This window comes from Manis pentadactyla, chromosome 2 (assembly GCF_030020395.1).
Source record: "Manis pentadactyla isolate mManPen7 chromosome 2, mManPen7.hap1, whole genome shotgun sequence".
NCBI lineage: Eukaryota > Metazoa > Chordata > Mammalia > Pholidota > Manidae > Manis > Manis pentadactyla.
This window is the reverse complement of record NC_080020.1, coordinates 196,156,651-196,169,028: the sequence shown is the minus strand read 5'-3', so window position 1 is coordinate 196,169,028 and position 12,378 is coordinate 196,156,651. Positions and strand designations below refer to the sequence as shown.

Genomic DNA, 12,378 nt, shown 5'->3' with positions numbered 1-12,378 from the left:
GATTATGTGTATTAAAAAATTTAAGACTCATCCTGTTTAAAAGGCTAAAAAACAAAAGGCAACAAAGCCACAACAGCCTCAGTCTTACATTTATTTGTTAAATTATCTGAGAACTAACTGATGTAGGAGTTCCTTAAGAAAGCCATTTAGACTTTTTTGATATATATAGATTTTACACATTGATACAACGACTTAAGGCATTTAAAGAGGAAGCTTTTCTTTGGAAAACAAATTTAGAGACAAATACATGCTTGTTAAGTCTAAAATAATTTTTTCTTGGTATTATTTTAGCTATTTATCTTGTTTAGCTGTCAGCCAAACTGCTTTCAAGCTGTTTCTGTCTGTCATAGAACACGGATGGGATTGTGAGGCTCGCGTTGATGAAGATTGTCTGTTATTGGTGTACTTGCTGGTGCTTAACGTTCCTGGCTAATCAATTAGGCTAGCTGAAATAAACCAAAGATAGAGTACTAAAAACTGAGGAGCAGAGGAAGAATATAGTCATGGACAGTAGGAAGAAATGGTGGAAACAGATACACTATGAGGGTATGAGTCAAATTCAGGGAGTGGTTGGAAAAGAACTCTGTCTTTAGTGACGAAACAGTTCCACTTCTGCCACTCCCTGCCAATCCCACTGCTGCTGCTTGAGGTCAGGTTTCCATCCCCTCTTATGGGACTATTACATTAGTTTTCTTCCTGGCATCCTTCTTCCAGTTTTAGGCCTCTCCCAGTCCACCTGTACATTCCTCCTGGAATGGCTTTTCTTAGGCACAACCTTTTCCTAGGTTCTCAGTAGCTGTGGGCTAAAGTCCACACTCCTTGTGATGACCTCCTCATCCCAACTTGATCTGGGTTCTGCGTCCTCCAGTCTCATCTCTGAGAAGCATGAGAAGCAGTAATGCTGCACAGTTGAGAGCATGGGCTCTGGAGCAACACTGTTTGGGTTACAGTCTTTACAGACTGTGCAAACCTGGGAGAGTTACTTAACACCAAGTTCTTCATTTGCCAAATAGGAATGATAATCATGCTTTGTTAGGGATGTCCTAAGGATTAAATGCATTAACACATATAGAATGTTTAGAATAATGCCTGATACATACTAAGTGCTCAGTGAATATTATGGATTCTTAGAATTATCTCTTGCAAATCCCCTATGCAGCCTTCCCTTTGGTCACATGCAGTGACTTGTGGCTTTCAGAATCTACTGTTTCATCCCTCTTTGTATGTTCTGTTTTTTTCTTCTTCCTTTCCTCATCTTTTTCTTGGATTCCTCCTCTCATTAAAGATATGCTCCTGTATGAAGCCTTTCTTGATTTACACCGTCAAGGTGTTTGTCATCCCTTCTCTCTGCCATGGCTGCACTTCAGTATTATTGTACTTTTCAGGCTGTGTTGCCTTAGTGATGATACATGTCTTCTTTAATAGTCCATTAGTCTAGTCTTTCGTAGTCCTGAAGTCAGGGGACTCAGTCTTACTTATTTCTGAAATCTCAGTGTCTCACACAGTTTTGGCTCAAAGTATCCTTCAATAAGTATTTGTGGAATGAATAAGCCAGGGTGATCCTGGCTCTGAGAGGATTTGAGAGGACATAGGGCCCATGAGTGTGTACAGTACGATGCATATAGGTTCAGTAAATTTTCTCTTTGCCCACAGTCTGCTAATATAATCTTGGGAGCTGAAGAAATGGGTATAATTTTTCTTTCAAGGCCATTACAGATATGTATTTTGCCTTAGGGCGCCTCACACATTGAAAGAAGATTTTTCTCTAACTTTCAAACTTAGCTTCTCATGTTCTGTATTAGGAAGTGTGTACCTGATTCATTGAGTGGATAAAATGATGTATTTGAGCAATACAGTTACAGAAGGGAAAGAACACAGATTTAGAAAAAGAATTCCATGACCCAGGATCCCAAAAGGTGCTAGAATTTCATAGAAACTAATTTGGAGCTAGAGAAGACCTGCTGTGTACAGAAGACTGCATAGGAATCTCCCACCTGTGTTATCAAATACAAGTAGGACACTTGTTTGTCCTCATCTCATGCACATCAGCATAATTATCTATTTTTTTAATCTTTAAAGAGAGATGGTGGTTACAAAGAACAATTAAAGAAAATAGGTTACTTCTTAGTACTAGAAAGGTTCTTCAAGACTATCTTATTGAACCCCTCATTTAATTGGTAAGGAGATCAAGATTAAAGGCAGTGAGTGACTTGCCTAAGGTCCCTGAGCATGAGTCATTGGTGGCAGTGCTAGCTCTTCATATCCATAGTCCAGGGGCCTTTCCCCTATTTCACTTTCTCTCAGTCAGTGTTTTTCAAAGTGTGGTCCTTGGATCCTGTCCATCAGAATCACCAGGGAATTTGGTACTTCAAATCTGGAATCAAACTCTCAGAACAGAGCCTACATTTTAAGCAAGTTCCCTGGATGATTCCTGAAATAATTGCCTTTATTAAATCAGGTAAGAATTTTCCAGTTATTGCTGCCTTGATTTCCCTTCCTCTTTCCCCCTTATCAAAACCTTCAGCTGCTGGAGGTACTAATTTAGAGCTTCTAAAATTTCTGCCATGACTTCTGAATAAATTTTTATCAATAAGAGGTCAAATATGTTCCCTCTCCCATTCCCCTGGTCCTTTGCCCTTTATTTTGTCCTACTGGGCATATGTCTAGTAATTTTTCTCTTTGGCGTTTTGGATTCAGACCAAATACCTATTGTTGCTACTTAACATCTGTGTGCTGGGATGGCTCCTGAGGGCAGCAGCATGCTTACTGACAAAACCCAGCACAGAGCTGTCTCTAGTGCTGCGAAGTGAGGGTGAATGGACTTGTATAGGCTTACGAATATTGAGTTAGAGGAAGGAGACGCAGAAGCACCGCTGCTCCAGTCACAATGAACAAAGAAACTAGAAAAGACAGGAATTGTAGGACAACAGGGTCAGTCACAGCAGTAAGGACACACATGATATTTTGGTCAGAGTTGGTAAGGCTTAGTGGCTGGCTCTAGAATTTCTGAACTCCAGAGACTCAAGAATAGCAATCTGTGGGAAGGGGAGAAGGGGAATTACTACAAAAGGTTTTCACAGGGAGCACACTCTTTTGACTTAGATTATTTATTAATTTCAGGTAGTTGTGGGGATGCTGGGGATTAAGGGACTTGTTTAAAGCAGTGTTAGTATAGCAAACTCAAGATTGCATGCTCATTTGGGAAGGAAGGCTTGGGGTGAGGGCTGATGAGGATTGTTGAGAGTGGGCTGAAGTGTTCCCTCTCCTCAAACAACTCCTTTTTACCATTGACTCTACCCAGAAGTGGTTTCCTGTTAATGAGAAAAAAGCCTTATTGCAAAAGAGTTCTGTGGAAGGTAATGGATATAGAGAATATTGAGTGAGAAGAGTAGGAAGGGTGAGAAAAAGGATCACTGGAGGATAGATGTGTCAGACCTAAATGAAAGAAAAGGAAAAGAAGGATACACAGTATAATATTTCTAATGTACCCTAGGTGCTGTCACATTCTTTAACAGATCCCTTTACTCTTATGGTTCTGAAAGCCAAATGATCCCTTACAGATGAGAAATAGCATCAAAAAGATATGTATGTCCAGGGATGCCCTGTGTTACAGGAATATTACTGCCAAGGATTCATATCAAACTCTGATATAAGTTAACTGAAGCTCAGGGTCCTTCCATCATACTACCCTGCTGTCTCTATATAACTTACAAATTGGTAGGAAAAAAAGAAGAGGAAAGAAAAAAGATACAGAAGAGAGAATGGAGATTGGCTATGTATCTTAGAAGGGCATCTGGTTTTGGAGCCTGAAGGACACAGAGGGAATAATATAATTTCTAAATCATAGTAAATGTGGCATAGGGACACTGGGATTATCTTTTGAGGCATGCTCTTTTCAATTTGAAAGCATGTGAAATGCCAAGGCAGCCAGGAAAAATGTTAACAAAATCTGTCATCAGAATAGAAATGGAGCTCCCATCCAATGTACGTTAGTGATAGCATTAAGGTTGAATAACTTCATGCTCTAGAGCGCAGTGGTCAAGGTGGCTAAGACTCTGAAGGGAATTGGCTATTTCTAGAAGCTGTGTCATTTAATCTTCGCAAAATGCTGACCACGTGAAAGTTTCTACAAGTGAAGCTTATCATTTAAAGCCCTTAGTGACATCAAAATACCTGCAAATAAAAGTTTAACTTCTGAGAATTTAATGTAATTGTAGAATGAATACCTGGGTTCATATTTAAAAGTTTTTTTTAACCAGTTGAAACAGATACCTGATCAACTGGATGCTACTTGCAAAGAAAAAATTCCCATTTTAAAGCTATTAAAAATGCTTTGCAAATATCCTCCCAACCAAGACTTTTTTCAAAAGAAAATCATTGGCACTGGTAATAATAAGGTGCACACAGAATGAGATATGGCTTCCTGAGTTTCTTTGCTTGCAGATACTTACAGTGTTTCATTACTTGGTCTCCTTGCTGTGCTTTCACATTGTTTGGAAAAGTTTTCAAAAATGGAAAATGAAAAATTCTGCCTGAAAGAGAAGAGTGAAAAAAAAAAAAAAGAAGCAGTGAGCGTTTGGTCTTTAAACTAGACCTGATTATGTCTGTCTATGCTTTGTTCATCCAAATTCTTTACCTATTACATGTGTCATGTTCTATGCTATTGTCCTACTGAAACGCTTCCTGGGGAAAGAGTAAAGGCTTCTGAATTGTCATGAGAGTGCTTCCCGCTTAGATAAAATGCTTCTGAATGCTAAGTGTTTTGTGTGGGCTCTCGAAATGAAAAAAAGTCAAATTTATCATATTGAATCATGGGTTTTTCAGTGCTGATTAAAATCTACCTTTATGGCATATTAAGGTTTGCTCCTCATCACTCTCCTTACCACATTGGTCCTGATGAACAAATAACCATTCAGAGTTCATGGTTTTGAACTGTAACTGGGAAATCTCTTTTGATTTCCAGTAACATAATAACTGGACTTGACATTATGATGTGAATTTTCTGCTTCGTTCACTTATGTGCAGAAGTATATGTGTGTGCTCCCTACTCATCCGTCTAAGAAGCTTAGAGTATGGAAAGTGGGGAGCTATCAAGAAATCAAAAGAAGGGGTATACTTACATTCCAAAGATGAAACCAAAAGAAGGCACAAAGGAAAACTGGATGAAAAAATAGAGGAAAGAGAACAGGCTGTGACACCTCAACCTTTCCTGAGGAGGAAGGAGAAATGAGGCAATTCAAACTGGACATTTCTATGTATTATACTCCAATATTAAGATAATTTCTTGTAGGAGTAACTTTATATAAAAGCACAAAGGTGGATATATCAGAACTATCAGAGCTTCTGGACTCACTTTCAAAAATTAGCTTGTTATTTTGGGTCAGGATTATAAATCCTCAAGTTTGGATAAAATTTTGTGTTTTTATCCAAATGCAGGTTCTGTCTGATACTTGGAGATACTGTGTGTGAACCTATCCATAGTTAACAGGACATGTGGTTGTTCTTGGCCTTCAGATAACAGTAGCACTGGGTCCCATCTACTCTACCTTTTTTGAAATTTTAATCATAGGAGGTTTTTGGGGCCATCTGCCCAGGCAGCTGTGTATGTTATCCAGGCGCAGCAGCTGCAGGGCAGAGAGGTGACTCAGAGTTTGCATAAACATTCCACTGGCCCGGCTTCTGGCTCTCCGTCTTCACTGGCAATCAAAGTTTTGAGCTTTAGGAAAACAGGAGTCAGTTCAAGCTTATAACCCTAATCAAGACAACTTTTGTGGGACTATTTCACTTTGATACTGACTTGCGATTGCCTCTGAACTGAAGTTTTTACATGCCAGTAATTTCAGAAGAGATGTGATCTCTTTGCCATGGAAGTGGAGGTGTCCAAAATCAGCTTTCTCATAAACCAGCATTTGTATTGCTCTCCTAACTGGTTTCTCATTAGTTTTGCTCACCTCCAACCCATCCACCCTGCTGCCAGAGTGATATTTTACAAAAGCAAATCTGAGTAATTTTGCTTTAAATGCTTCAATGATTTCTCATCGGCTAAAAACTTGGGCTGGCACTCAGAGCCCATCATAGCCCCCACCTCTCCTTGTTTTTTCTCCTCACTCATATACTCATAAGTCTTCTTGCTCCAGTTTTTCTGAGTGACTGTCATCTTGCCATCTTTTGCCTTTCTGCCTTCACAGGACCTATTTTGTCTTCTGGGCATGCTTTTACCCATACCTTCTAGCCAGGTACTGCCTGTTCTTCAAGGCTCAGCAGAAGTCACTTCCTCAAGGAAGAAGTCTTTCATAATCCCTGCTGCCATTTAGAAACTCTTCTGCTGTGCTCCCAGTGCACTTTGTTCTGTCCTCGGCTCTATCATAACATTTGTTGTATTGTTCTTAAGCATTGGCTCTCTTGTATGTCCCCTCACATAGCTGGTTGTGACTCTGTGATGGTTGGCTTGAGCTCTTACTCATCTTTATGTCTTCAGACTTGTGTGGTGGTTAGAACATTGTAAGGGCTCCACTAATGTTCTCTGAAACTCAGTGAATGGTGCATGACGCTTGAGCACAGCAGATGCTTTATTTTTGGGTTACCTCAAAAGCTCCTTGTACCTACGCAAGGCACTAAGTCGGTGTACAATAATACCTGCTGGTTGGTTAATCATAAATAAGTTGATTTCAAACAAAGACAGCAGCATCCTAATGTTACTCTCTTAGGTCCTCATCTAATTCATTGATTAAGTGTATTTTCTCAGGGTACATAATGTCCCTTCAGGGCAATATTTTTCCAACTCTGAGTTGTGACCCATTAGTGGGTCATAAAAACAATAGAGTGTATCAAGACTAGGATTAAAAACAAACACACATGAAATAAAGTGGAGTAAAATAGACAAAATATCAGAGTATATCACATGTAGAAAAGTTAGGTATTGTTTTATTTCAGTTACATATTCAACACGCAATGTAAAAAGATGTTTCTTAGTATGCATCTCAGTCAAAGCAAGTTTGGAAAACAATGCTTTAAGGAAAGAATGAAATCCTGCACATGGTGCCTTTGCATTCTGGATTGAAGTGAATCAGTTGAGTCAGTTGAATCGGTAACATGCCCCCCACTGACATGTACTAGCCAGGAGCTTGTGCTTTTTTTGTTCACATACTAAGCTAATCCTTAGGGAGCTAGAATTCTGTTCTGAAAGGGATGATGGTCTTCTGCTGGGATAAAAATAGCTTTAAAAAAGAAAACAAAAACTTTCTACAGCGTTTTGTGTCCTTTGTTTCTTTGCATTAAAGGTTAAGACATGAGGTAAAATTTATCCTCTTGAACATGATTCTTTAAAAATAATGCTCTCTGGTAAGGATTAGAACTAACTGATCTTTGAGATGCCAGTTTTGTACTCTATTTTGCAGCTGCAATTAGAGCCTAATTTAAGGCCATAATTCAACCAGCCCAGAATAGGCTACAAAGTCTTCTATCTGCAAGGTGAATCAACTGTTTGAAATCAGTTTTCAGGAAGAAACAAGATGTCTATCTTCTTGTCTATTTGAACATGACCCATGGCTATGGAGCTGGAGAAGGCAAGGAGTGAAGGGGTGGGTAAGCCATTAACCAACTGACTATTTGAAATGCGAGTTCCTGCCACAACTTGGCAGGCTTTGCTTTTTATTTTTACTTACTCTTTTGTTGGCAAGTTTCTAAAAGCACAGCAGTGGCTGGGGTAGGTCAAGGTGGCATCCAGGAGACTGGTAAATTTTTCTCTTGATGGCAGTTTTTTTAGAGAATAGGATGACATAGCAATTAGTGTCTGAATGGACTCCAACCCATAGCTAGGCAGGGCCTGCAGCTTGGTGGAAGAAATATCCCTGAAAAATGAAAGGGAGAAGGGCTTTCTATTTCTTTTCATGTGATTCATAGAATAAAACCTCAACAATAGCATCATTTAGGTTCTAAGGGATCTTTTCTCCATCTTGCCTTTGCCCTAATTCTCCATTTAGTTACTCTCATTAAGCTCTAAATTAAAAAAAACTATGTTGTATTTTTTTTATATGTGCTTCATTGCTTTCATGGTTGAGCATAACTCCTTGTATCTGCCATGTATTCATTAGCATTTCTGTCTCTTCCCTCTCCTGATTTTGCCCTCTCCTCTCTCCCTTCCCCTACCTCTCTCCACTTAGGAGAAGTGAAATAACTGCTCACTTTATGAGACAGCAGGCATATGCAGTGACATCAGCTTTTCTGCTCTGCCCCACAGGGGACTATTTAGGGCTCCAGACACCTCGGTCTTTGACTGATCAAGCCCTGCAGGGTAGGTTTTCACAAAGCACAGGCTAGTTGCACTATTAAGAGCCACTGTGTGGCCTTAACCATCATCTACTTGGGAAGCAGAATGCATTTTCTCTAAAGGCAATCCAAAGCAAGCATACACTCGATCATGCAAGCAGAACTGGGTAGAAAGCTCAGGTTTTGTAAATAAACTCTTGAGCTTCTTGGTTTTTCTAGACTTGAGGCAATGTCTGGGAACACTTGGAACAAGTTAAATGTGAGGAGAATGAAGAGAGTGTGAGAATTAAAAAAATTCCTCCTATCTTCCAGGTTGCTGCTGGTGCCCCAAGAGACTTTTCCAGCAGCACCCTTCCCCAGTGCTTAGGGCCCAGCACATGGGAGGAGATCCATAGGTGCCCGATGGACACATGAACTTGACAACGTGCAATGATGACTAGTGAGGCCCCTTCTTGGTGGATCAATCAAGGCAGCAGAATTCACCTTGGGCTGCAGATTCGTGCTGCTTTTGTGTCCTTGTTGATTTTGGTAACCCGTGTTCTCATCCTGCTCTATGATGTTACTATCTCAGATGTGTTAGGGATTGAGCACATGACTTTGCAGGCCTAGTGGTTTTGGTTTTTATTTTTTATTTTCTGAGGAGATAAATTTTAAGTTAGCATTCTAGAAATGGCAAGGAGTCATTACTAAGGAGTGAATCTCTAATGATAGATTTTCAATTTCTGTAAGACCAGTGGGCAAACTATTTTTGAGGTGTAGGTGGAACTAATGCTTCTAGACAGCACTTAAATCCTAAGGATGTCATGAGAACAGCTGCTTGGGAGGTAAGAGACCTAGGTCTGGTCCCACTGTTCTGGACAAGACAGCGTACATGCCTCAAGTGCTCACAGTCATTTCTAGTCAGGCTGACAAAGCAGGTCTTTAAGCAAGGACTGTCAAGCAGGGTGTTATGATGACACTGTCATATCCCACACCTGACCCAGAGGCAACTCTCTTTGGTTGTCCAGTGGCTGGATAGGTGGCCAGCATGCTGTAAAAGCTCTGCATATTCACCCAACCAATAAGATTCTGAGTCTTGTGTACTTTGAATAAGAGACATATAGACAGGGACCCCTGGAGTAGGGTGGCAGAAGCTGAGAGCAGAGAAAGCAGTGGGCAGGAGCCATAAGTTAGCAGAGGTCATGAGGCTGAGTGGAGAGTAGAGAGGATTGTCGGTGGCAGAAGTTACGAGGTGGAGAAGGTCAGGAGTTTTAGGGGTGGGAGTTAGGTCATAAACAGAGTCCGGTGTTGATGGTGGCAGGAATTAAGAAGTAGAGGCAGAATGGACAGTGGCAGGAGCTGAGAAGTAGACGAAGTCAGGAGTTGATAGTAGTATGAGCTAGGAACTAGACACAGTCAGGGGTTGATAGTGGCAGGGGTAGAAAGTAGACAGAGTCAAGAGTTGATAGTAGGAGGAGTTAGGATGTAGATAGGAGTTGATGTGGCAAGAACTAAGAAGTAGACAGAGTTTGGGGTTTGTAATGGTGGGAGATAGAAAATAGAATCATGAGATGATACTGGCAGGGGCTAGGATAAAAAAGATAACTGGGTCAGTTTATTCCTTCCTCTGACCAAAACTCTAAAGCCTCCTCATTTCACTCAGAGAATAGGCAAAGTCCTTATAATGGGCACAGGCCCTCTGTGGCCTGGCTGGCTGTCATCTTCTGTCCTTATGTTCTAGGACTCTCCTCTTTGCTCTTTCTGCCACACTAGTCTCCTTCCTGTTTTTCCAATGTGGAAGCCAGTTCCTGCCCCAGGGCCTTGGCTGTTGCTGTTCCCTTTACCTGGAATGCTATTCCTGCTGATAATCCACATAACTGGCCCCCATCAATGACATTTTTTCAAGATGGTGTTCTTTGACCCTCTTCTTTCAAATGGTAGCTTCCCCTCTCCAGAACTTCTTTTCCCCCAACCAACTGAATTTTTCTCCTTCCCAACTAACACCATCTGGCATACTACATATTTTATTTACTTATGTGATCCCTGTCTGTCTTCCCCCATTCTATGAAGACAGACATGTTTGTTTTTCTTGTTCTCTGCTGTTTCCCTGATGACTAAAACCGTGCCTAGCACATAGTATGGGCTTATAAAATAGTTACTGGGTAAATGAATGAATGAACAAACAAATACACTATCTTTCTAGCACTTTTCTCATTTTAAAATTACATGTCCGTTTATTGCTCTACCTGTTTATTGTTGTCTCCGCAGTGTGACTGTAATCTCTTTAAGGGCAGGACCCAGAGCTGTTTTTACTCAACAGTGGTCTCTCCACATGGTGCCTGCTAAACGGGACGTGTTCAGTCAGTGCTTGTTCAATAAACAACAGCATACTAGAATGAGGAGTAATGGACTGGCACCTCTGTGGAGGGGGTGATGAGAGCACCTCATGTTAGAGCTGCAGAGTATCTGGAATCCTGTTGCATTTGTCCTTGAAGCCTAACTGCAGCTGCAGCTGTTTCCTGCAGGATATTTCTGGCTTCCCAAGGCTTTGTCAGGAGACCACTGATTCAATTTCCTATTTCTCTGAATTTTCCCTTGTGTCCATACACTTCACTTCCAATACTGGAGGGAATTTGGCTCTGAACCTTGGACCCTCAGGGAGCCTGACACACTGCAGCTCAGCCCTGACCAGCCAAGGGCTGCTGGCAAGTCAGATCTCTGGTCTTGGATGCCCATGGGCAGGTGCCAGGTGGGCAGCCATGCCCTCTGCAAGCACATGACATGGTCCTCCATTTTTGGTATAATGGGCTGAATTGTGCATCCCCCAAATTCATATGTCAGAGTCCTAACCCCCAGTCCCTCAAAGTGACCTTATCTAGAAATAGGGTCTTCACAGAGGTAATGAAGTTAAAATGAAGTCATTAGAATGGGCCCTAATCCAGTATGACTAATGTCCTATTAAAAGAGGGAAACCTAGACAGACACACATACAGAGAGAATACCATGTGAAGGTTGGAGTTGCATTGCCACAATTAGAAGCAACTACCAGCAGCTAGGGGAGAAACCTGGAACAGATCCTGCCCTCACAACCCTCCGAGGGAATGACCCTGCCCACATCTTATTTTGGACCTCTAGCCTCTAGAACCGTGAGACAACAAATGTCTGCTGTTCAGGCCCCCAGTTTGTGGTGCTGTGTTATGGTAGTCCTTTCACACAAGAGCTGATTTTCCACAACCAGGTTGGGCACAGTGTGGCTGGACCCCCCAAGGAGGCCTGTTGAGGTACCCTGGGTGAGGAGAAGGGCAGCACCACTGTACTCACAAGATGCTGGGCCCTGTGGCTCCCCAGAAGGCTCCATCATGCATCTGCTCCAGGTGTACATTTTCCTTTAGCTCCCTGTGGGGAAGGACAGTGTCCTTACTGGAGTTTGCAACTTATATATTAACAGTCATCAGTGTGTACATACATGTTTGGAGCAGCCTCTGTACATGATGCTCAGGGTTGGACAGGAAAAATTGGAACTGTTGGGAAAGTGGAAAAAAGGATATGCCAGCACTGGGCAAAATTGTGAAATCACTGGACTGTGTTTGGCCGCAGCTTTCCTGTGATTTCCTCCTCACTCAGTGGAACCCTTTGTCCTGCAACTTAAAGAACTTGCCTGCTTTGCTCTGTCCCGGAGTAAAGAATAATTTACTTCCTTACATAGCTGGGCATGGATGAAATGCTGCACCAGTCAGTGTTCAAGGCTGCAGGGTGGAAATGCAGCCTACTCTGTATCAGGCTCTCAGCTGTACTGACCTTGGAGGCCTCAGAGTTTGTTAAAAGTAATATACTGAACTTTGCAAATATTTTACTTAAAATGAAACAGTAGGGTCCATTCAGAGTTCCCCCTTTTATCAAGCTAATTGCACTGTTTTTCTTTCAAGTATGCATTTCTCAGTGGATGTGAAAAGGGAGGAAGGACAGCCCTGTAGCAAATTACCCTACATCCTGGGTGCCCCATGGGTCTTGGGCTGTGTTATGGTCATTGCCTCCTGTGCATGTTGTGGGAACAAAAGGGTTGAGAGTTACTGATCTTAGGACTGTGCAGAAGGCAAAGCTGCCACGCAATAGCTATGTAAGGGCTCTGTT

At 41.6% G+C, this 12,378-nt stretch overlaps 2 protein-coding genes across 7 annotated transcripts in view; one reads left to right on the top strand and one right to left on the bottom strand.

Annotated features, from left to right (window-relative positions):
* Positions 1 to 12,378, bottom strand: part of LHCGR (luteinizing hormone/choriogonadotropin receptor) — a 55,743-nt gene that overhangs the window by 5,576 nt on the left and 37,789 nt on the right. For 2 of the 5 annotated variants that reach the window (XM_036925876.2, XM_057497230.1), the window contains 3 exons: positions 11,569 to 11,643; positions 7,665 to 7,850; positions 4,452 to 4,532 (listed from right to left, as the gene is read on the bottom strand). In XM_036925876.2, coding sequence (XP_036781771.2) covers positions 4,452 to 4,532; positions 7,665 to 7,850; positions 11,569 to 11,643 — 342 coding nt within the window. Of the gene's footprint in view, positions 3,312 to 4,451; positions 4,533 to 5,120; positions 5,210 to 7,664; positions 7,851 to 11,568; positions 11,644 to 12,378 lie in introns of those variants that run through there. The other 3 variants (XM_036925875.2, XR_008995850.1, XM_057497231.1) reach the window with 3 other exon arrangements.
* Positions 1 to 12,378, top strand: part of GTF2A1L (general transcription factor IIA subunit 1 like) — a 59,445-nt gene that overhangs the window by 45,786 nt on the left and 1,281 nt on the right. The window contains exon 8 of one of the 2 annotated variants that reach the window (XM_036925879.2): positions 7,494 to 7,647. The exons of the other annotated variant lie outside the window; for it this stretch is intronic. Within the exon in view, the coding sequence (XP_036781774.1) occupies positions 7,494 to 7,535 (42 nt within the window). The 3' untranslated portion in view covers positions 7,536 to 7,647. Of the gene's footprint in view, positions 1 to 7,493; positions 7,648 to 12,378 lie in introns of those variants that run through there. 2 annotated transcript variants of the gene reach the window in all.